The following is a 23907-nucleotide window of genomic DNA, read 5'->3' as shown; positions in this document are numbered from 1 at the left end:
CAAGCATGGGAAACAGTGTTTAAACACTTTACAATGAAGATCTGTGAAGTTATTTGGATTTTTACGATTTATCTTTGAACGACAGGGTCCTGAAAAAGAGACATTTCTTTTTTTGCTGAGTTTAGTACTGCATAAAGGAAATGCTTGATTTTAAAGAACATAAAATCTACTAGTTGAAGTGAAATTAAGGAGCAGATAAAATGTCTAAATTGGAAATTAACATAATCATTTGATCGTGAACATAAGACTGCAAAATCATATCAGACGGGGCCATCAAAAAACCATTTAGGGCCTCAATTAAAGTTATTACCATTAAAAGATCTGCATCTCCAAAATGCCATGAAAAATTCATAATGATTGCCAATCAAAATGATATATTTTCCTCCAAGGGATCACAGCACATTAGAAACGAAGTAAGTGAGGGGAACGGGAAGGGGAGAGGAATAATAAAGGGATTGAGAGAAAAAAAGAAGGGAGAAGGGCCTACGATCCTGAAAGTGATTGAAAACAGCAACAGCAACAAAAAAACGAGGGCACATGATCCTCACCTGATCTCTGTCGGGCTTGTGCGTGGCCATATGTCGCTCAAGCTGAGTGCGGTAAGCAAACGTGTAGTTACACAGGGGGCAGGCGAAGTTCTCCTCGTTCTTCTCGTGGCGGTACTTGATGTGCTCCTTGAGCGATGTCAAGCGCTTGTAACCCCGGTCGCAGTAGGGGCAGGTCAACAGTTGGGCGAAAGCATCTGGAGTTCCAGGTGGCAGGTCTGGGTAAGGGAGGTGGGGGGAGAAATGGAGGGGGGTGGGGGGGGGAGAGAGAAAGCAGTCCAAAAGGTCAGCAAATCAATGACAGCTAATGGGCGTACTGCCCGGAATGGTATGGGAGGTATCACTGCAATCTGCTCTACAGAGTGCCGTCGTCTCAGGCTGGCATCCATGCCCTGACACGCACGCGCACACACACACACACACACACACACACACACACACACACACACACACACACACACACACACACACACACACACACACACACACACACACACACACACACACACACACAGACTCTGCCTCCCCCCTCTTTTTTTTATATCACATACTAAGACACACGGGAAAATTCACACATACTAAATTGAATTAGCTTTTAATTGACCTATAGACTTTAGAATGTGTTGCATAACATACTTTTGGCTTAAGTAATTGTGTTGTTTCTTTGACTTTTGATTTAAGACAAAAATGAAACGTGCTATCTAATCTTACACTGTTTTACACTGATATCGTACAAATGTCAGTCTGAAATAAAGCACCTTGACCTGGTTTTTAAGAACACTACCTCACCCACCCTCCCCCCTCGTCCTTCCTTGCTCCCCTTAACCATAGTCCCCTCGCCTAATTGCTTTTAAGTGGCTTATTTAATACCATTTTTCCCACACTTTCATAATTTCTGAAGTACGTATCATAAATCCATTCTAATTCAATCCCTGTTCCCCCGGGGTTTGAGAGGTGTACTATCTTATTTCAGACCTCTGGCAGCTGCTGCTGCTCAAAGACTGAAGGACCGAAGGTAAACACAGAGGCATCCAGTGAAGAATCTGTGAGACCAACAGCTGCCCATGTCACTGAGCCACAGAGACCAAGAAGAGTCCAGCCACACCACTGCTGCTCTGTTCTCTTCTGGTGACGTACGTAGCAAGAGTCTCAAAGGAGGAGTGCTGATCCAGGATCAGCTCCCCCATGTCTATGTAATCGTATTCATTGTGGTCTAAAAGGCAATACTGATCCTAGATCAGCACTCCTACTCGAAAACATTTCAAACATATGGCCCCAGCTCACCCTTGTCCATGTAGTCTTATTCATTGTGATCTAAATGTCAAAATGTATCCTAAATCAGCACTCCTACTCTGAGACGCTTCATACATACAGCCCCTGTCCCCTGGTTCTGTTCTCGCCGTCCCTGGCTGGTCTCTGGATTCTTACCATTTTCCTCCTGGCCGTTTGTTTCAGGCGCTTCGGGCGTGCCCAGACGGGACAGCTCCTCTCCCTCGGGTGCTTCTGGGTAAATGATGGCAGTGTCGCCCCGCTGCAGGTACTCAGCGATGCTGACCACGTGGCTGTGGCTCTCGCTCAGGCTCTCCTCCTGGAGCTTGCTGCGCTTAGCGAAGAACTCCTCAAACTCTGAAGTGCAATCAACAACATTCTTAACTGAAAAGAAGAAGAGAAAGAGAGAAGGAGGAGGAGGGAGAGCGAGAGAAAGAGAGAGAGAGAGAGAGATGGGTTTTGAGAAATTGAATTCTTCACTCCCCAAGAGAAATGTGTGTTACAGCAATACTGAGAATGTGTCGGGTCTAAATGGGATGAAGAAACTCCACAACAGACATTAAGGTAGTGGTTGTGGGAGAATACATCTGAATTACTGTGTTATCTTGTCACGCAACAGCCACTAAAACAAGACATATGAGTTCATCTTAGAAAAGTACCACCTTATATCGTGGGAATGTATTTCAGATAAACATATTGTATTTACTTGCAATGTATTACCAGTTACACAATAAATGTGGGGAACACAATTTAAACTGGTCAAATGACTTCTAATTCTTTTTCATACGTGAAATGAAAATAATTTGTATTTTACAATTTTGGATCTTTGAGATTATATCTATTTAATTAAGCCTCGGTGTTTAAGCCTCTCGAAAACAACATTTTATTTTCCCATTGTGTAGCAACAGTACAATCTAATTCCCTGTGTATTGACAAGGGGTCAATAAAATGGCTCTGGTTAGTGGATTGGCTGTGGAGCAGATTACAGAGGACAAACCACGATGTAGCACAAAAAAAGCTTTAACCATAGTCCTTAAAATACTTTCTGAAGCTGTCTTTCTGAAATTGCTGAAGTCACACATTGTGTGTTTTCTCATATTCTCCAGTCCCTTCTCTTTAGGGAATCCCAAAGCTGCAGAGTAGAGATAGCCGTGGCTCCAATAGCAAACAAAGCTAATCAAAAGCGGCAACCTTCATTAGTCAACAGCAGATGATAGACTCTCAAAGGTTCACGTTCATTCAAAGCTATACTATACGGCATTCCGACAACCTGAGGCAAGTCTATATTCTATTACCCCCTATCATATCACTGTCATAAAACTTGTCACGTATAACATTGTCGTGCTAAATGTTACAGGAAGTCACGCAAACTAGTTGATTTGACTGGATGTGGGTAGTTACTTATTTAATTAGACATGTCCAAGCCAAGATACATTTTTATATTTGTGATTTGTTTGGCAGTGATTATTTTATGGGTCCAATTTGTGAAAGGTCAAGGTAGTGTATTTGGTTGTCAAAAGTGGCATGGAAATGTCACTGGTGCCAAAGGATCTTGTATTAAATCGTATGAAACAACTGTTAACTGGGCAGCTCAATTTCCTGCATCCTCATTAGGACTTTGTCTGAACTATTTGAGAATCATCTAATGCATTTTAGAGACACAAAACTGTGAGGATGCTTGAGATCTCTATATTGGATTCACAACTCGCCGTTAAACAAATATGTATCTTCAGGTTATAAAAACACATCAAAAAGATCAAATTTAGACTAATTGGATTTTGCAAATGAAATGTCATTTTGGAAGTCACTGTGTTGCCAACTAGCTTCAAGCTCAACCTCGTGATGCCTCCCTTGAAATGACTTTCTTCTCTGTAATAGAGGAAATCACCTGGATAAAAGAGCTCTTAGGTGGCAAGACGTGATTGCAATTTTCCTTTCTTAAATGTAATCCCATGGTGGGTTCTTTCTTCCAATGCAATGCCAACACATTGTTTCCATGGCCTTAACGGAAACATTTGCGATGTCTACATTTCCACAAAAAATGTCACCACACATGCACAGGAATGCGTTTGCACGCACGCACGCACGCACACTCGCACACACAAAATCAACAAAATATATAAATAAATAAAAAGAAGAAAAGAAGATTCCTAAGGAAGTATTCCCCTTGTGTGGTGAGTGTTTACTCAAACGGTGCCGAGGCCAGTTGTCAGCAGCGGTCAGGATGATATCATGGAGGGAAAACTTAATGCCCAAGAGGCTTGTGGGTGGAAATCAGCTTTGTTTACTTAATTAAAAATGGCAGGTAGGATTAGGTTCCACAGTTCTGTGTAGAAAGGACCATGCAGGGACACTAATGCTCTACACGGACACAGAGATACACAGCCACCCACACAGGGATTGGAAGGGTGGTTGGTCTCGGCCTCGTCTTTCAACACAATACAGATGTAGGATCTTAATTTGAGCCAGTTTGCTTCAGCAGGGAAATAATCCTGCAGCAGCAGGAAATGTGGATTACAATTAATTCTGGTCCAGGACTATGCTTAATCTGTGTCTGGGAAACCGGCTCCACAAGTTTTAAATTTCCTGCATTGCAGGAAAGTTCTTCTGCAACAGGGTTATCAAATTAAGATCCTACGTCTGTACATCAAATCTCCTCACAATGGATTAAATCAACTCACCTGTACCGTTTCCAACTGTCTGAAGAGTGGCGTCAGGCCCCAAAGTGTCATAATCGTCTTTCATTTCATCTGTGGAGAAAAGAGGGGAGGGAGGAGGGGAGGGAGTAGGGAAGGAGAAGGAAAAGAGAAGTTCAGTTCAATGCTGCAGTGTACCAAGCAAACCCAAGCCTCACAATGAAGCCTTCAGAGGAAGGTACGGAGATATAAAGGGCTTGCTGTGTTGCACTGTGCCGAGGCTTTGTGTGGCATTCTTAATGAATGCTATCATCAGGACCAGACAGAGCCTTATTTACCTTAAAAACAACAACGAGCGGTGGGAAAGAAAGCTGCTCTGCCATTCCGGGGGTAGCGAGAGTCGCCAGAAAGAAAGATTAATTCAAGAAGCCAGCCCCATCCACCTGAACAATCAGAGAGGAGTAACCGGCACAAAAGGCCTTGCAGTTGTTATTCCCTCAATGTGACACTACTAACTATCTACATGCGGCAGAAAAAATGACAAACTATACAGGGGGTTTTCGCAGAAAATCCTGAATTGTGGGCTTAGAATCTATTACCAATCAACGTAATGCATAGTCTTAGGAACGCCAAGGGCAGACTTGCATTTTGTCCTGGCACAGGTAAGACAGCCATAAATAAAGGACCCCAGATTGACAGACAGGCTCATAAACAAGGGAGAGAACAACTTTTGACATTGGTGGGTAAATTCTCTTGCCGTGCAGGCAGCGGCGAACAAGAGGACATTGTTGGTGTTCATGTCCACAGACAATTAACTTAAGGAGTCCTCTGTGACTCCTTCCTTCCGTCCTGTCTTTGAAAATTAAATCAAGGTACTTCCGAGAAGATACTGGCTGGTAATAAAAATGGCTCCTGTCTCTCTCTGTTTCTCCTTGTTCTAGTCATGTGATTTCTATGGTCTCAAGGATACTGTGTTGCCATGAAGGGGTAAACAAACAAATCAGTGGATTAAGGGAATAGAGGAACTCTCTCCTTTACTGTCTCTTGCACCTTGGACTTAACAGAAAACATTTTGGAAATGAGTTTGAAAAGTACCTGACAAGTTGTGTGAAATCTTCAGAATAACAAGTTGGCTGAATATTTGTCATTGAATTAGTAATCACGAATCATATGCAGGAAAAACAAATATAATATATATCGTATATTTTGGTGCACAGTGAAAAATCTGGTGTTTTAATAGTTGGTTCATTTCAATAATTTTTCTGTTTCTTTCTGTTAAAGTGAGACTGTTTCCTTCTGCACCAAACAGATAAAAAAAAACAGCCAATAGCTTCAGAGAATAAAAAAATGGACTCTTTTGAACGAAAAGTACTCAACTTTCCCTTGACATGAAGCTTGACTGTGTGGTGGAGAAACATGCCAGACATTTTTCATTTGCATATGAGGGGGTTTGGAGTGCCGTTGTCTTCTCAGTAATGACATCAAACCAGGCTGCACTCTAAGGAAATGGCCCTTTAGCAATATTGTTGAAGATACACTGGAGTATTGTGAGCAATCAAAAAAATCCTCCACCACAGCCACAAATATAATTCTGGTGTTTAAGAGACCAGCATATATGGATAGTTACTTTTTTTGTCATTTCTAATTTACTGAATGTTAATGAAGCTCTCTTTTCTTCTTTCCCACACATTTCTTTTTCCTGGAAAGTGGGAGAGTTCGCATGGATGCAGCCATTTTGGTTTTCGCAGCCTTTAGTAATCCAATTTCACTGCATATTTTCGATATGACTCAAGGAGCACAAGTGGGGATTTGCTTTTTTGTCCCTTTTTGTCCCCTCTTTACCTTGAGCAGTCCCTATTATCTGTATGTGGTCAAGGAATGAGAGTGAGAGAACTTCCAGCAGGAGGTAGGCTAAGACCATTTACACCTACCTCACTCTATGGCCCTTTGCACAGATCCTTTTTTGGGCCATTTCTATTGCTTCCGACAGCTACACATCCATTGGAGAGAGACAGTTTTTATAGTTGAAAGTATAATGTGAGTCAAAAGCCAGTCTGCTCTCTCTGTCTGTCTCTACCTGATAAATCATGTAAGGAGAGGGGGAGTGTGAGAGAAGGCCTGCACTTAACTGAAGGATGTTTAAGTTTCTGACTGCGACCTAGGAGGGGTCCAGAATACCTTTCCCCTGCCATAAGTCCACCTATTTACTTAACGCCATTGATGCTGTTTGTTTTGAATACATTCCTATTTTGTATGGCCAGTTAGCATTGGAACAGGGCGCAATAAAAACAAAGGTCCTCCTCCTCCTCTCTGTTAGTTCTCTGAACGGCCTTGAACAGAGGCCGGGTCAGGAGAAGAAAGAGACACGGGCAGAAAGGGGAGAACGCAGGTGATTTGTTTTAGAATGATAGTGATGTCATGTTTTCCAGCCCACCGCATCCACCGCCCCATTGTGGGATGAAAGAATGTCAAGGACCATTCTAGAACACAGAACTCTGATTGTGCTGGCACCGGAAAGGCACAGCTAAGAAACATGTGCAGTGCTCTTCAATTCAAAACCTGTATCCTTTGGACAGAGTACTAAAGCTGACGTAGAAAAGGCAGGGAGAAAAGCACCGCTTATCTCAGGGGAAAGCTATGTGCTGAGGTATCATTGTAGACAGTAAGGCACCGTGAAAGAGGGAAAAAGGCAGACTAACATAGTGCCCACAAGCTTGGGAAAGAGAAGACTCCCATCATCTACACTAATTAACTACACTAGGTCTCAGAAATATGGCCGGCTACGTTCCATCACGTGAGAAGCAGATTATCTGGGAATTGCAACGTAGTTGAATTACAGACATTAAGGCACCACAGACTTTTATCAAATAAACAATTACTGTACGCTTTGACTACTTGTTTATTTTTCTTTTATCTTGAATTATTTGAACATTTCTATTTTGAAAGAATCGAACCCCATATGGATTGTTACGGGTGGGGGCAGAAATATAAACATCCGTAAACATAGCAAAATAATGCACCGATTGTCTACGACAGCTGTGTTTTACAGTTGTTATGGCGATAATCAGTAACCACAAAGTGAACTTCCTCCTTTTCAATAGATTAGCGTTTTTTTTTGGAGCGCAATAACATTTTAGATGGTGAAATATTTCCCCCCTTTTTTCAGCACTCTACAGAATCCAGTTCATTAGGAGAAATGAATAGCTAACACCGGCTCATGTAAATGGGGTGTCTTACATGAGTTCTCGCTACACTCTGTTTCTGTCACACCGCTGCAAGAATCATTGACTCTTATTATACATGTAAATGGCTATCATAAAAATAAAAATTTCATTTAAGATTGTTAATGACTTTTGCAGCAGTCTGGCTTCCTTTAATGATTATCCCCTAGCCCTAATTAAAATTATTTATCTTTCAAGCATCCATGACTAGGCTCTCTGCTATCAGTGATGCTCCAAAGGAAAAAGTAAGGCGTCTCCAAAGTTGTATGTATCACCTGCCCGAAATGATCTAAACTAGATTATTAGCAAATTGACCTATATCAATCATATACTGAAGCTCTGATCATATTGCAATTATAGAGACAATCAAAAGAGGTCATTCTAAGAAAATGTCATGTGCGCTCTTAATTTCATGATTGAAACGCTATCTGTTAATATCATCTTATGTAATTCTGGTTGACTTTAGTGAGGGTAAAAATATGTTCGAGATTTAGCGCTGGGACAAGCCGAGTGAGTTTCAGTCATGCGGGGTGTAGGAATCTTCACCATACCTCTGCCATCTTAAGTGGCACATCATACGTTTCCTATTTATCGTCAAGTTACAGTAATGTCTCCTGACTCTGCTTGCCTGTCAACTCACTGCATGTCAAAACGTGGTTTGATCTCATCCCCTTCTTATGACTGCCATGCACAGTCAATCTCTGCCCCTGTTACTGTGGAGGTGGGGGTGGTGGAAGGGGGAGGAGTTGGCTAGCCTATCATCTCATGGAAACCTAAATAAATCGGAAAACATTTAGGCCGTGTGTGACGCTCACCAGTACCGTCGACTGAGGCGTGCAGCATGTCGTTGTCATGCCAGACATGGTCTACTCCGCTGTCCCTCATGTCATCGTCCTCATCCTCCTTTGTCGTCAGGGCGTGGCCCACCCTCGGGGATCCAGCGTCGTGGTTATTCAGGCTGGCAGGGCTGCCCACCCCGTTAAGTAGGCCGTCCTCCTCTGATACCAGCAGCTTGTCCTCATCCTCTGTCTCTGAACCAGTATCCATCACGTTCTCATAATTCAACGCTGCAATGAGGGAGAACACAAAACAAAACAAGATAGGTCACTAGAGGAATTCACATTTGGTGCTCATTGTACTGACCTTGAAATGGAAAAAAGGTCATCGAGGATTATGTCCTTAGATGAAGTCATGATTGCACTGCACTGTTAGGAGCTAGTAACACAATCATTTCGCTGCACCTGTTATAACATCTGCTAAACTGCTCGAGTGACCAATAAACTTTAATTTTATTTGATTACAGGTTAAACCCATTCCCGTTTGGGACATGGGCCCTTTCTTGTGGGGGTACATCCCAATTACAAGAACACCCACAGCGACAGACTGGAATCTGTAACTTTACCCATCATGGTGTGTGGAGTCAGTCAGCTGCTACATAGACACGCCAAAATAGCCACAGATGTTCTCTCGCAGGTGACTGACTGCCTGAGATGCCAACCTAGCTACACCGTTCCGTTGGGCTCACAGATCTAAAGCATGCACGACGTGGCTGAGATACTCTGCACTTCTGATATTTACAAATGTCAAATAGTCATACCGCCCTGCATTGAAACTTCTTAACCCCAAATCATTTCATCACATTCACCACTCCTAAATAAGTGACGCACCGACTGTACTGCGTTTTTCGCCCAGAACTTGACAGATATCAACCGTCAAGTCAAATCTTTACAATGTTAAATGAAATAAAACATACAGTGTGAAAAGAACCCAAACTTAACCAAAACAGGACCTGCGCCCCACTCCTTTCCCTCCGTTCCCTCTCCTCTTGTCTTTTTCAGGGAGTGTTTTCAATGAGTCGTGGTTTGCGGAGAGAAATACTGCGCAGTCGAGCCGCACATTAAAATAACTCACACAAGTAGCGGCCCGCTTGATTCCACAACACTTGGTCCCAGACACATGGCGGCTTCTCTTAAAATAGGCAGCCTGTAAATAAGGGCTGTGAACTCAATTGAAGGTGGCTGTTTGGGAATTAGTCTGCCCTCACAAGGCTGGTTCTCTAGCCTCTCCAGTCTACACACAAGGTCCATAAATTGTCTGTCCTACGAAGGAAGTCGAAAGACTTATTAGAGGAATAAACACAGGACATTAGCTCAGCGAGAGAAACAGGGCCGCTACATCACCGCATCGTACACAGACACACCTCACTGCTAGTTCCTAAAACATTATTCTAGAGAAACAGACTCAAAACAACCGCAGAGGGGAAATCAGAGTATGACACCATGGGAACCAATTTCAAATGTGGCTAAGGGAAGGCGAGGAAAAAGCAGAGTGCAAACATTTTTAAGGTCCGTTTTAATTGCTGTACTGTAGCTGTGTATGACTACTAAATAAAACCTTAAAACCTTTGAAATTCCAAAACTGAGAAGGGAAAATAAATCTGATATTTATTTGTTTATATACTATGGAGAGTAATAAGATTACGGTGAGCATATGCAGTATGTTCATGCATGATCTTTGTATAATCCACGGGCCTGCACTTGCCTTCCGAACAACAGGTGCAAATTCAAATGAAAACAGCTACGTAGACAGGGCCAGCAGAATCAGCTGACCTGGTTAGAATACCAATTGACGGGGGAAACAAAACCTTTTCAAGAGGTGTGACCACAAGGGTTTAGGCAAGTGCAGACTGGGTAATGCTCTCAGACACGAAAAAAGAGAAAGCCAAAGAAAAGCTCAAAAGAAAGTGAGACATTCAAACTCATGCTGTGTGGTCCCAGATATACCTTGGTACACAATTGATAACATGTTATTATTATTATTATGATTACAATTCCCCTTTGGTCCCTTCCCAACTTACCCCGACACCCCCATTTCTTAGCAACACAACGTGCTGTGGACTCCCTACTCCCCTTTCTCCCAGGCAGGTTTCTAAGGGTGGCCTAGCAGGCGGGCGGCAGGGAGTAACAAAGAAGCAGGAGGCCTGGGAAGCTATTACCCCGCCCCTGCAGACCTGATCTCTGGACTCGGCCTGAATACCGACGAATACCCAGGAGGAGTGAATGACATTATCTAAGGATGGACAGGTTTTAAAAGGCCTTTCTTTACATCCCAAACCTCTCATAGAGCATTTTTCAGTGTGCTATAGGTCCATGTATAGCGTATAGGTTCGCGCATAAAGAGAGGCGCTACAATGTGACATCTTCAATATTGAGCAATGGACCTGGAGACAATGGGCCTTGGACATAGAGGAGAGGTGAAGATCATCCCACTCATCCCATAATCCCACTGCAAACCTCTAGACATCTACAATTGTCCAAACCAAACCATAAAAGCTACTAAACTCCAGGTTGGGGGATCTGTGCTTCCATACAGGTCCACATGTTTTAGGGGAGAGGTAGGGAGTAGGAGAGGGGAGCTCACTGGATGTGATCTCCAAGCTAGAACATTGGCTATCAGACAGAACATTACTCACCAAAGAGCTTGGAGAAGACAGAAATGACAGTGTGCGACTTGTCAATCAAAGGAGCAAGTAGCATTGACATCAGAAAGCCGGCTTTGTCTCGGTGACATCTCTGACAGACGCCTCAGTATACTATAAGCACCAGCCTGACGTCGGGCATTGTACTCTGAAACAAAGTCATTTCGAAACCTACTAATGTTAGCCTACACTCTGCCATTATTTTGTTCTATACCTCACCACTAATCAATCTTTTGTGTTTCTAGACGAGATAGACAAAGAAATCATCATGTTTACTTTCTAGGGCTACATTTTCTTTCAGATAACACTTTCTATTTTTCTCCTCCTTTATTTTAAGTGCCACCCTCAACAAAGGCAATTACAGCTGGCATTTTGACTGATGCTACCTGTTACCAGCTGATTTCACCAGCTCTCTTCTTTCTCCTGATTTGGAGGTAAATAAAGGGAACGACTTTTACAGATAATTAAAATGACACTTGTAATTGCTCGCTTGAGTCTTGCTTAATATCAGGCTTATTCGTGGCTGACATAACCCTTTCAGAGCTCTGGTATTAGGCTGTCAGGCATACCAGTAGAGGGCATTTTCAAAAGTGCATTGATTATGATGTCTATAACCTTCCAAAATTACCGTTTTTTTCCCGTTGATGGATGAGAGAGCGAGTTATCCTTTCAATGTATGTGACAAAAAGGAGTCTGATTTGAAATCTCAACATCTTTCTTAAAACAAATAAAGACGTTTGACAATCAATATTTCGACTGTGGCAGTTTCTCTGTACCCTTCTTATAAAAAAGGGCACATAATGTCATCAAAACCGGAAAGTGTTCTTCCAAAGAGAAAAGACAGGTTAAGAACCCAAAAATATAACTGTGTTTTACTGTTGAGCTGTTAAACAAACCATAACTCTCACACTACGAAATGTGCGTGACATACATTCAGACATCAACCATACAACCCTTGAGTCATACACTGACCCTCTGAACATACCCGAAACACACACTCAAATAAACATACCTTGGGTGAATTTGCTGCAAGCGTGCATCTGTGTGCCTACTCTTCTCCTTTCCCTACACTCTTCCACAAAGCCCTCTCAACAGGCTCCCGAGCTGGGAGGCGCTGGATCTGCACTCGATCCATAATGAACAACCCAGAAGAATATCCAAATAACCACTTCTGTCTCATGGAACAGGTGAGACAGAAGGCGCCAGAAGATCTATTCCACCCAGTAGGTCTCTATGTCCATCACAGTACCCTCTATTTGGAGGCGGAGACTTTCCAGTTCCCAACCAGCTTCCCGTTAGATGTGATGGGGAAAGGTGGTAGGTGACTCACACTGAAAGCCTGGCTAACTGGCCGTTGAGGCTTAGCTCCAGGTAATGTTGTGTTTTCTGTGGCTATCAGTGTCGGTAATGGGACAGGACTTTCACCCTATTGGAGGAAAACTGCCCTGTCTCATGAATGAGAAACATGCAGATCACCTGAATGGCTACAAGGGCAGAGAGGGATGGGGGGGGGGGGGGGGGGGGGGGGTAGAGGTGGAGAACGGGGGAATAGGAGAGGTAGAGAGGCATTAAGGTAGAAAATAGGTCAAAGCCTTGTGGCTACCCCACTGGAAGGGGTTTTAACAAGGACCTTTTAACTTTCACAATTCCTTTTCACGACAGAGTTTAGGGCTCTGAGTAGGCCGTTTAGGGTAGGAAGCGTTTGGGGGTTGTAGGTGGGAGGAACGGCGGGAAGGTTTAAATATATTCTTCTGTCTTCGGAATTTGAAATATGTCTAACTTTGGCTTTTTACTCATTAGGAAGACTTGCTGTTTTACATTCATTACATACCGAAAATGCTTTTGACTGTCTGTATTCCAGTGAGATACACAAGAACGATTGAGATCTTTTGCACGTCTACTAGCCTGGTGTTTCACAGGGGCCAGAACAAGCAAGCCGTAAGCAGTAAAAGGACAGTGGCAGAGGGCAAACAAAGAGCTGAAAGGAGAGGGGCAGCTTTGTAGAGGCGATGAATGGTGAAAATTCAGCGATGTGTAAACCAACCTGGGAGTGGGGAGTGTGTGTGTGTGTGTGTGTGTGTGTGTGTGTGTGTGTGTGTGTGTGTGTGTGTGTGTGTGTGTGTGTGTGTGTGTGTGTGTGTGTGTGTGTGTGTGTGTGTGTGTGTGTGTGTGGTTGTGTGTGGTTGTGTGTGTGTGTGTGTGTGTGTGTGTGTGTGTGTGTGTGTGTGTGTGTGTGTGTGTGTGTGTGTGTGTGTGTGTGTGTCTCTCTCTCTGTGTCTGTGTGCATGGGAGTGAGTAGTGAGTGATTCTGAGTGTGTCAGGAATAGGTTGGTTATGTTCAATAATGTCTGCCATGAGGCACTCACAGTAGCCTGACTCTAATTGAATTAAACTCCCATTTATTTGCAGAGGCCTGAGCAACAGGCTGGAGAAAGAAAGCTTCAAGGTTTGCTCAACTGCTCAGAGGGCCCACCTTTACTCGCCCTGTACAGATCCACCATCTGTGCATCACCGCGCACATGTTCCTCCTCCTCGACAAATGTTCTGGGCCCCCGCCTCCCCAACGCAGGAGCCAAAAAAAAAAGGGGGGGGGGGGAGAGAGGCAAGGCACACAAAAGCTCCCTAGGCTGCCCTCAGTACTCGAGGCAGAAAGCTGGGGAGGAATTAAAAAATAATATTTATAAATAAAAATAACAATCTCCCAAGATCACCGGCTCAGGTGAGATCGATTTCCAGCTGAAGGTTCCTCTGGCTGCTGAGATACATCAAGCAAAGGAAAAGGTTAAAATTAGAAAATTTAATTTATTTGATAATTTCCCAGAATAATTAGTGTTAATATGGGTTAATTAATATGCAAATCTCTCAGCAGATGTTCTGCAGCGGGTCCTTGCTCCGAGAGTGTGTGTGTGTGTGCATGTGTGTGTGTGTTTGTGTATGTGTGTGTGTGTGTATGTGTGCCTTTGCAGCCTCTACTTTCTCCTGTCTGATTTTGGCTGTCACTTATTGGCTATAATTACTGTAACTAACCAAATACACACAAAACCTTTCGGAGGAGGAAGGATGAAACACTTTCCAGTTTGAGTCGTTCATCGTGGGCAAACTGGTACTTTGCTCACACAATTTCAAATTTTCTTTGACTATAGTATAAAAGCCCCTTTTAGGCTTCTTACCAATTTTCCCAATGAATGCAGCAAGCGGGTACTTAAACTATTCGAAATGTGTGTGCTTTTGTACGTAAATGTGTACAAATGTAAATTGTATAGTAATCACTACTGGGAATACCAAGGGAGCACCACCTGCACATCAATGTCGATGTTGGACTGTTGACAAATCACCTATGCCTGCTCAATTTATGCAGATATTTATAAGCAGATAAATAATGAAATGTCCTGGAATAGGAATAGGGGATCAAATAAGTAAATTAATGGTGTTTTATCAAGAAGAATCAGGTTTCCTATCAAATATTAATGTTACCCCAAAAAGCGCTCAGCTGGAAGTCTCCCCACAAACACACAAACCCTTGCTTTAGTTTTATTCACAATCAAAATATTACATATAAATCCAATGTATATGGCACAAGGAGAATTCATCTTACAGTGCGTATAAATGTAACAAACTTCTTTTGGAATCGTATTATTTCTTGTTATTTTTTAGCTTCCTAGATGGTCTCAGCCTGCTAGCTGGGTACAGTGCTCTGCTCTGGAGGCCTGCTCACTCATGAAGAGAGTATCCATGTTCTGGATAGTGGAGTAGTGTGTTGCTATAAGCTGAGAATCTTATCTGGACCTGTCCTCTCTCTCTCTCTCGCTCTCTCTCTTTCTCTCTCTCTGTGGCCCTGTCTCTGTCGGGCCTCCCGTCTCTCCCTCTATCTCCCTCTCCCTCCCTCCCTCTCTCTCCAGCCCTCCTCACCAGTTGCAAAGGGACACCATGGCTCGCTGCCACAGGTTCACACCCCCCACCTCCACCTCCCCGCCCCAGTGTGCCCTCCCCTCTGAATGCTATTTTATAAGAGAAATACACACACACACACACACACACACACACACACACACACACACACACACACACACACACACACACACACACACACACACACACACACACACACACACACACACACACACACACACATAGAGAGAGAGAGATACACAGTTCCAGTTCCGTTCCAGGTAAAGGAATCTGCTGACGGGGCCAGAGCAGGGCCAGGGCCTGTTGTTGGCTTGATGTGGGGGAGAGGGGGGGGGGGGGGGGGGCGGTAGGCAGGCAGGCAGGCACCAAATTGATAGTCACAGCACAGTGTTATCAGCTAGCTGTTTAATATGACCTAACTCTGTTGCTCTGTCTGTTGTTGCCGTGAGTGAGCTCAGGCCCCCAGAGCGCCAGTGGGGCCTTGTCCCTTGTATACAGCCACCAGCATGATACCACTAGTTCTCCCTTTATGTATCCATGCATCACTGTCATCAATTACAGTCTACTGTACTACAAGTGAGTGCGTGCGTGCCTGTGTGCGTGTGTGCGTGCGTGCGTGCGTGCGTGTGTGCGTGCACGTCAGAGAGAGAGACAGAGGGAGGGCAAGAGAGAAAGAGAGATGTGCTTCGGAAAATGTCTTCTATCCCATTTCTATTTATCAGGGACAAAGAAAGGAAAGGGGCATCACGAGGAGTATCATCTACTCTTACCAAGGCCACAGAGCATGACAGAGTGACTGCAGTAGATGTCAGAGACATGCCTCTTCACAATGGAAAGTCTCAACTCTATCAAACTGACAAAATAGAGCCTTTTGTTGTTGGATACGGGTCATATTGATAAGTCATAACCTCTTCATATAAGGCAAACCTAACAGGAAGACGTTTTAGCTGGAGATTTTGCTTGCATAAAAATTGACATGCTATTTAATGCAACTAAAGTGAGGATGTTCTGTGGAATAAGCAGCGATGTTTTTTTTAGCTCAAGGGCCATATGCCCCATTTTAATAAAAAGGAATCCATGAAAATAAATTACTTGCACTAAGTATATGCAAATTCAAATGTAAGCAATCAGTGCAAAATTAATTTAGCCAGAACTGATTAAAAGATTTAATAAATCTATATACAGTATTGCTTCAATCTGATATTGTAAATGTATTACACTTCCTGTAAGATTAATTAGTATGCTACAATAACATATTGCACTGCCAAAATGGATTACTGTAGGTTTTTGTTAATAACAGCTAAGCAGAACCTGAGTTGTAATTATACACTCTTACAAAGTAATTTGATGGTGATTTCCTTTACAATGAGAATAAAATATGTACAAAAAAAGTAACAAAATGTATAGGCCTGAGGTTATTTTTTATTTATTTTTGCTGGCCTGTGAGAAGCTAAAACAGCTCAAATCCTTTCACAAGTCTGACAAGTTGAGTTGTTTTGTGTTCCCACAAATACTTTTCACCTTTCCTAACTCGCCATAACTATTGTACAGACCCTGAGATAAGTAAATGGGTAAAAACAACAGTTTGATCTGGTCAAGGTTGTTATGCATTCCTGACCAGGCGGCTGTAGCCTACAGCTACATTTATCTCAGGAACACTGAGTTTGCACCTGAAGCCTAACACAATCTGTCAGTTACTCTATTCTCTCTCTCTCTCTCTCTCTCTCTCTCTCTCTCTCTCTCTCTCTCTCTCTCTCTCTCTCTCTCTCTCTCTCTCTCTCTCTCTCTCTCACTGATCACTCACTCACTCACTCACTCACTCACTCACTCACTCACTCAATCACTCAATCACTCACTCATTCACTCACTCATTCACTCACTCTCTCTCTTCTCAATTCAATGGGGCATTATTGGCATGGGAAACACATGTTTACATTACCAAAGCAAGTGAAATAAACAATAAACAAAAGTGAGAAGAAAACTCTCTCTCTACTAGATTCCATTTCTCCCCCTCTCTTCTCTCACTCTCTCCCCCTCGTTCTCTCTCTCTCATTCTTTTCCCCTCCTATCTCGCTAATAGATTCTAATGGACAAAAACAAGAGAAACATTTGTATTCACACAGTTTTAAACACTGCAGGAGACAGCTTGTCAATCTGACTAAACCCATAAGAGAAACACTGAGCAAAGCCATTGCCATACAGCAAAGTTGATTTATTACCATTTCTTAACTAAAATAATTTACCGGCAGCCAAAACGATGACCACGTTTAATTCATGACCTTTTACCACATAAAATATTAGAGCTCTTTGTCGCCATTGAATGAAATGTATCCAACGTATGAAATAGAGGCTCACTGTCACAAGATGGCATCTTGGAAGACTTCCAAGCAAACCGGCATTGTTTGGGATTCATTGTTAGGGGCCGGGTTAGTAGAATTTTCCTGATGTGTATTAAACACAATGAACGAGGTAAAAAAAAAAAAAAATTGGTGTGAAGGCACACTTTCTGAATCGCATCTGTGCTCTGAGCTGGAGAGAGACAGAGAGACAGAGAGACAGAGAGACAGAGACAGAAAGAGAGAGAGTATAGAGAGGAGAATGAGAGAGCGAGAGGGAGAGAGAGAGGAGAGAGGAGAATGAGAGATAGAAGAGAAAGAGGTGAGAGAGGAGAGAGAGAGGTGAGAGAGGGGAGAGAGGAGAACGAGAGAGAGGAAAGACCGCTCACTGTCATAAAACTCTGCTGGTCTGCCAGTATGTCACCAGCTGGGGGCCAGGGGGAAGGGAGATGGAAGGTAGGGGGGTTTAGAGGGATCAGGCCCCTCAGATGTGAAAAAGATCAGAGGGGAGAAGGGGAACCCATCCACCCATCCAGGTGAGGACCAAGCCAGGCGGTGGGAGTAGGCACGGTCCCCCCCCATCCCCGGTCTAGTCTGCATAGCCCCCAATCTGATCTGATCCAGCCTGGGTCTCAGGCTTTTCATTCAGATGCTAATGAGTGTGTAAATCACATCTGGTCCCCCCTCTGTGCCTGAATCTTTGTCACCTGAATAGCATCCCCACCAGGTATCAAACGAGCTGCAGGAAATGGGCCTCTTTTCATCCCCTCATCCTCTCTTCCCCACCAACCTCTCTCCACCTCTCTCCAATCAGCAAATGAGCGGCGGGCGAACCCCCTGACAACAGGCCTCAGCAAGGCTCTGCGTCCTACAGGGAGGGAACAGCCTCGGGAGACTCAGAGGAACACAGACACAGAGCCTGATACTGTTACCACTTCCCAATTAGTCAGAGAGGCCAGGAGGACATGGCTTCCAAAGAGGACTCATCACCTGACACAGATGTAAACGAGGATACCAGGAAACACATTGGATGCAAAAACTACGACGCTCTTATTTGAACAGAGACACTGTATGACGAGTCACATAGATTTCAGAACCATGTGTACTGTATGAGAGATGAGTTGCATTAGTCGATAGTTCTTTAAGGAGGCAGACGAGAGGTGTAAGTCACCTCTCTCTCTCTCTCTCTCTCTCTCTCTCTCTCTCTGTCAAACTAAATGAACAACATCATCACGCGTCCCAGCCCATAAGTTATGGATGACGTGCGTGTGTCAACACTATCAGAGACACATTTTCTCACATTTTCTGCCTCCCGCCTACTACTCCCATGTTCCACCGGCCTTTTCACCACCCAGAGCAGAGCAGAAACGACGCCTTTAATTACGTCACAGGAGGGTCTCCCCGTCACCCCACCAGTCGGAGAAAACAGAGCTGCTTCTTCCAAGTCAATTATAAATCTGATTTCTGACCAACAGAGCGGCCATTCCAAAGAAGGACCCACGTGACACTTGGGAACCATTTAAGTGTCTTTTGTCATGCTAAACACACCTTTGTAAGACCTCACCTTTAACCAGGATTCTTAGACAGAACACACCAGCCTCTAGTTTATTACGCAACAGAGAGGTTTTAACATAACAAATAGCCACCTATACCCATCTACATCTGTTTCTTCGTCATTGGAACGAAGAACATCATGGCTTACTGATGTTGCGGTTTCAACAACATTGGAATTTCATTAAAAAAATAAAAATAATGATATCACAAATCATAGTTTCAAGTCACACTGTGACATTTTCTAACACGCACTGTAGAACTAATGCAAAACAAATGTTGCTTTTAAAGGCACGTAGTCCATCAAATCTGCAATAACTGAGACAATTTTGTTTGTTCAGTCGTTTTTTAATAATAAAGCAATTTCATTGAATATTGCCAAAACATGACCTCTTGCCTGTCAGGCCCCGTGAATAAAATGACCTGTGATTAAAAACAGTTGTTTTCCATGCTAACCACACAAACCCATTTCCCTGTCAATTATATGCATACTTGGGTACGTACTATATGATATATCGTATATGCTCGTGCCCCTTACATAATTGAGCAGTTTCTTTGGCATAGATGATGTGGAAAGGGACCTGGGAAACGTAACGGTGCGTCCGTACACACACTGAGAGTTTCTCTTTTCGTAAAAGAGTATAAAGGAAATTTTGATCTCAGGCTTTCCCCCCCCGCCTTAGCTCTACCCTTGGGTTCAGCTTCCCCGTGTTCCTGTCAATCCGTTTCCTTTTTTTGATCAGGAGCATGAAAGAGTGAGCATGTGTGAATGCTGCAGGTACCTGGGGTAATGCAAGGTGCTAATTAGCTCAGCAGGATAATTGATGTGTAGATCGCTCGGCGAACAAACGCTTCGACTTGTTTGCGCTTCTCACTTTTACCCTGCTCGCTCGCTCCCTCCCTCCTCGCCTCCCCTCCCAACACCCCCTCTTTACCTCAACCTTAATTAACAATTCACCTGCCTTGTTAAGAAGATGGCAGGGCATGCCAGGCTGCCAAAGCAGCAACACAAAGTGCTTTGTAGGAGGAGGAGGAGAATTCAGCTCCAACAGGTTGAGATACCTCACATTCTATAATCTACGTCAACCCCGGATCTATTCCCTGTGCCAATAGCCCGGCCTGGGGAGAAAAACAGCAGCTATTGCTGTTATATACTGAGAGACGAGAGCATTATAAAAGAGCAAGACAAGCACATGGAAATTCTAAAAGGAAACCATTTCTAAACGAAAGAGCATTCCATTAGAGTGCTTCCAATAGGCCTCTATTGTTATGCCCCCTATAATGCTATTTCCTTCATCTTTTGTCTTTGGGAAACTATTATTAGCTAAAGCACTCACAGCTGCCTGTGAATACGTTCAATAGAGGGGGTTTGAATTCGTTCATTAACAACTGAAAATCCGCTAACACATTTGCTGAGGCTTGCTAATAAACTAATAATGACTGTTACTTTTAATTGGGAAATTGGAATGAGGGAAGAAATGAAAAAGGTGCCTGAGGTTTGGTGAGACAGAGAGAGAGAGAGAGAGAGAGAGAGAGAGAGAGAGAGAGAGAGAGAGAGAGAGAGAGAGAGAGAGAGAGAGAGAGAGAGAGAGAGAGAGAGAGAGAGAGAGAGAGAGAGAGAGACCGGCCCATTAGCAGGACAGATGTGAAGGCAAAAGGTGAACAGTTGAAATGTCACCTCCTCACCTCCCTGCCAACCACCAGTAATCTGTCTCCGACTAGTTTACAAGTTAAACACATTATAGTGCTTATATAGTCTCATGTTGAGACCGCACCGAAACGCACACACGCACGCACGCGCGCACGCAAACACACACACACACACACACACGCACGCGCGCACGCAAACACACACACACACACACACACACACACACACACACACACACACACACACACACACACACACACACACACACACACACACACACACACACACACACACACACACACAGGGCTCAGTCACTGCCTGTGAGCTATCCCCATTCCTCTAAGACACCATTAGGACTAAAGGAGGAGCGCTAAGCCAGGCAAAGCATTAAGCTCATTGTTTCTTGATACTTCCTCAAAGTCCCTTGGAAACGTCCTTCTCTCTCTTTAAGAACCCCCAGTGACTTAGCTGGTATCAAATGTTCATCTAGACCGGAAGTCATATTCATTCTACTTTCCCTGTTAGGGCTCTCTCAGGCAGAATGATATGTACAATGTAAACTAGAGGAAATGTGCTTTGGGAGAAGACTTCCCTACTGGCCTCGTTGAACTCTATACCTGCTAGGAAACTGCTTTTCACTACACTTTACACTTTTTCACAGATCTAACTGAAGAAAATAAGGTTGGGACTTATGTCTATGCACACAATTGTCTACAACATAATCCCTAAATATTCTATAGTCATTGTATCTTTTCTTTATATATATTTCTTTCTTCGGTTTTCTTTTCAAGATAAAAGATATGTGGGGGGAAATTAGACTAGATCTATATGTTGAATTTTTTTTCACCCGTCCCCAATGTGCCTTTTCTCAGACAGATGACTGTTGTCCTCCAAAAGGTTCGAGAAACAGAGAAAGCGTATTTGTCCATATTTGAGTCAGACAAACTGGCAGTTTCCGTCACCAACCTGATAATTCTCCCAACATCCCTCACCCACCCTGGCCTTTTTGTTTTCCCTCCCTGCCTTTTTCCTGTCGCCATCTCGGTATTTGATCTAACACAGGCAGGCGGCACGAAGGGTTTACTTTCCCCCTCCAAGACAGGGTCGGCTACGCAAGAAGCAGGAGGAAGAGAGGGGAGCTAGGAACTTGCTCGAGACAGACAGGGGAGTTTAGCAGAAAGGCACGGGGAAACCTGTCCCGTGGGTGACTTTTAACAAAAACCTTTCATCTTCCCAGCTTTCCTCAAGACAGTGCACTTCCAACAGAGTTTCTCATTTGAACTATTACCTGATAAGGAAACTTCTCTTTTTTCCTTCTTCTTCTTTCGAGAGCCACAGAATGAAAAAGGGGAAAAGTATCCCCCTCTGTATCCACGTTAAACCTCTCATCGCATTGAACACGAGATATATGGCTATTAACTCCTTCAAACCAGGTAATTACAGCTGTGGTAAACAGAGCTGTGGCAGATCAGAGTAGAGCAGCAGCTCAGGACCCACGTCGTAGGCTTGCGTTCAAAATGGCACCCTATTCCCTATACAGAGCACTACTTTCGACCAGGGCCCCGGTCAAAAGTAGTGCCCTATAAGGGGGAATAGGATGCCATTTGGGACACGCATGCTACACTTAGTGCGTTAGGTAGTTAACAGGACAGAGGTAATAATGCCAGGCTGCTGTGGGATCCATTTGCGGATAACTGCTCCGTCTAATCCATTTAAGTCAGGAGGTCTTTGTGCAAGGAGAGGGCTGTGTGTGTGGAGACGGTGAGAGGGGAGAGCACCCGTGGGTATATCTGATGCGTGGGTCATAAATCACATGGAGAGAGAAGTGTGGAGCTCAGGCTCCCACAGTGAGGAGTGGATGTGGGGAACGCCCCTCAGAGGGAGAGGGGAGAGACTCTGAGCCTGAGACAAACACTGGGGCTATCAACACTGGGTTAAAACAGCAGTGAGCCCTGAGGAGTGGAAGGGGAGAACCATTGCTGCATGGTTACACCGTCACCCTCTCTCTCTTTCCCCTTCCTCTGCTCTACCCCTGGCTCCTCCCCTCCTAGCTGCACTCAAATACAGGGAGAGAAGGAGAGATGTTAACCCAAATAAAAAGAGGTGAAGTATTAGTTTGCTTCTCGCTGATCTAATCTTTCAGCGGTGCCCTTCAATTATCTCTCTCTCTCTCTCTCTCTCTCTCTCTCTCTCTCTCTCTCTCTCTCTCTCTCTCTCTCCTTCCCTCTCCTTCCCTCTCTCTCCCTCTCTCTCCCTCTCTCTCTCTCTCTCTCTCTCTCTCTCTCCTCTTTCTCAATTGTTGTTTCAGTTGATGAAAACAAAGAGCTGACGAGACATTTTATGTTGTTCTTGTGACACACACGACATGCAGAAGACTCCCACATGGGTGCTCAGGGTCGGACAGGAAGGGCCAGTCTGACAAGGTCCCTAAATGTTCTGGTAGTCTTTCCCTTTCTGTTTATGTTGTCAAACATACCCAGATACTGACGTATATATATATATATTTATAAATATATATATATATATATATATATATATATATATATATATATATATATATATATATATATATATACATGTGTTACTTTTCTAACATGAAAACACTAAATCCTCTGTAATGGACAGCTAGTACATCCCTGGGGCTTACACAGGGCAAAGATAGAGCTTTCTGTTGACTCTTGTGACAGACAGACAGACAGACAGACAGACAGACAGACAGACAGACAGACAGAAAGGTATTTGATTGGCTCAACCATTTCTTTGTGTAGCTGCTGTGTGGTGTTTCAAAGGTGCTATGTACTGTATGTCTGTTTGTTTCTTTTCTGGTTCTTATCTGTTTTGGTCGGTGTGAGGTGTGACAGAACGAACGGGCAACCAGTTCCCCTTTTAACTGTGTTCACAGGGTGACAACCACCCAGCCGATCTACTGCAGAGAGGGAACTAATCATGCATTGACACCTTGAACCGTTCAAGTCTCTCTCTCAGAGTGGAGCAGCCGCATCTCTCCCCCTGCCTGGCCTGTTCGCTCGCTGTCAGTGCTACAAATTGGCTTCAAACGTGAATCCAAGGTGCCAGAGAACCATTACACAGACAAAGGCTTGAATTCCACCAAGGGCCTAATGTGTCAAAATCCTTACCCTGCACTACAGAGGAATAAACCTCTTCATTATAGCTTGTTATGGACTCTGTTGTACATTTGCTTTGCCAATACCCGAGCACATTAGACTCAGCCAGACTACAGCTCTTTTCCTATTGCTTTTCCTATGTCCATGCATCACTCCAATATTTGTCTGTGTCTTATTTGAGAAAAG

At 43.8% G+C, this 23907-nt stretch overlaps 1 protein-coding gene across 1 annotated transcript in view; it reads right to left on the bottom strand.

Moving 5' to 3' along the window:
- Positions 1–23907, bottom strand: part of LOC120051244 (zinc finger E-box-binding homeobox 2-like) — a 78638-nt gene that overhangs the window by 9791 nt on the left and 44940 nt on the right. The window contains exons 4-7 of the mRNA XM_038998004.1: positions 8487–8738; positions 4496–4564; positions 1974–2198; positions 549–763 (exon numbers count right to left, since the gene is read on the bottom strand). Of these exons, the coding sequence (XP_038853932.1) occupies positions 549–763; positions 1974–2198; positions 4496–4564; positions 8487–8738 (761 nt within the window). The remainder of the gene's footprint in view (positions 1–548; positions 764–1973; positions 2199–4495; positions 4565–8486; positions 8739–23907) is intronic.

The sequence above is a fragment of the Salvelinus namaycush genome, chromosome 7 (assembly GCF_016432855.1).
Source record: "Salvelinus namaycush isolate Seneca chromosome 7, SaNama_1.0, whole genome shotgun sequence".
NCBI lineage: Eukaryota > Metazoa > Chordata > Actinopteri > Salmoniformes > Salmonidae > Salvelinus > Salvelinus namaycush.
Note: the sequence above shows the minus strand (reverse complement) of the source record. Positions and strands in the feature narration are given on the sequence as shown.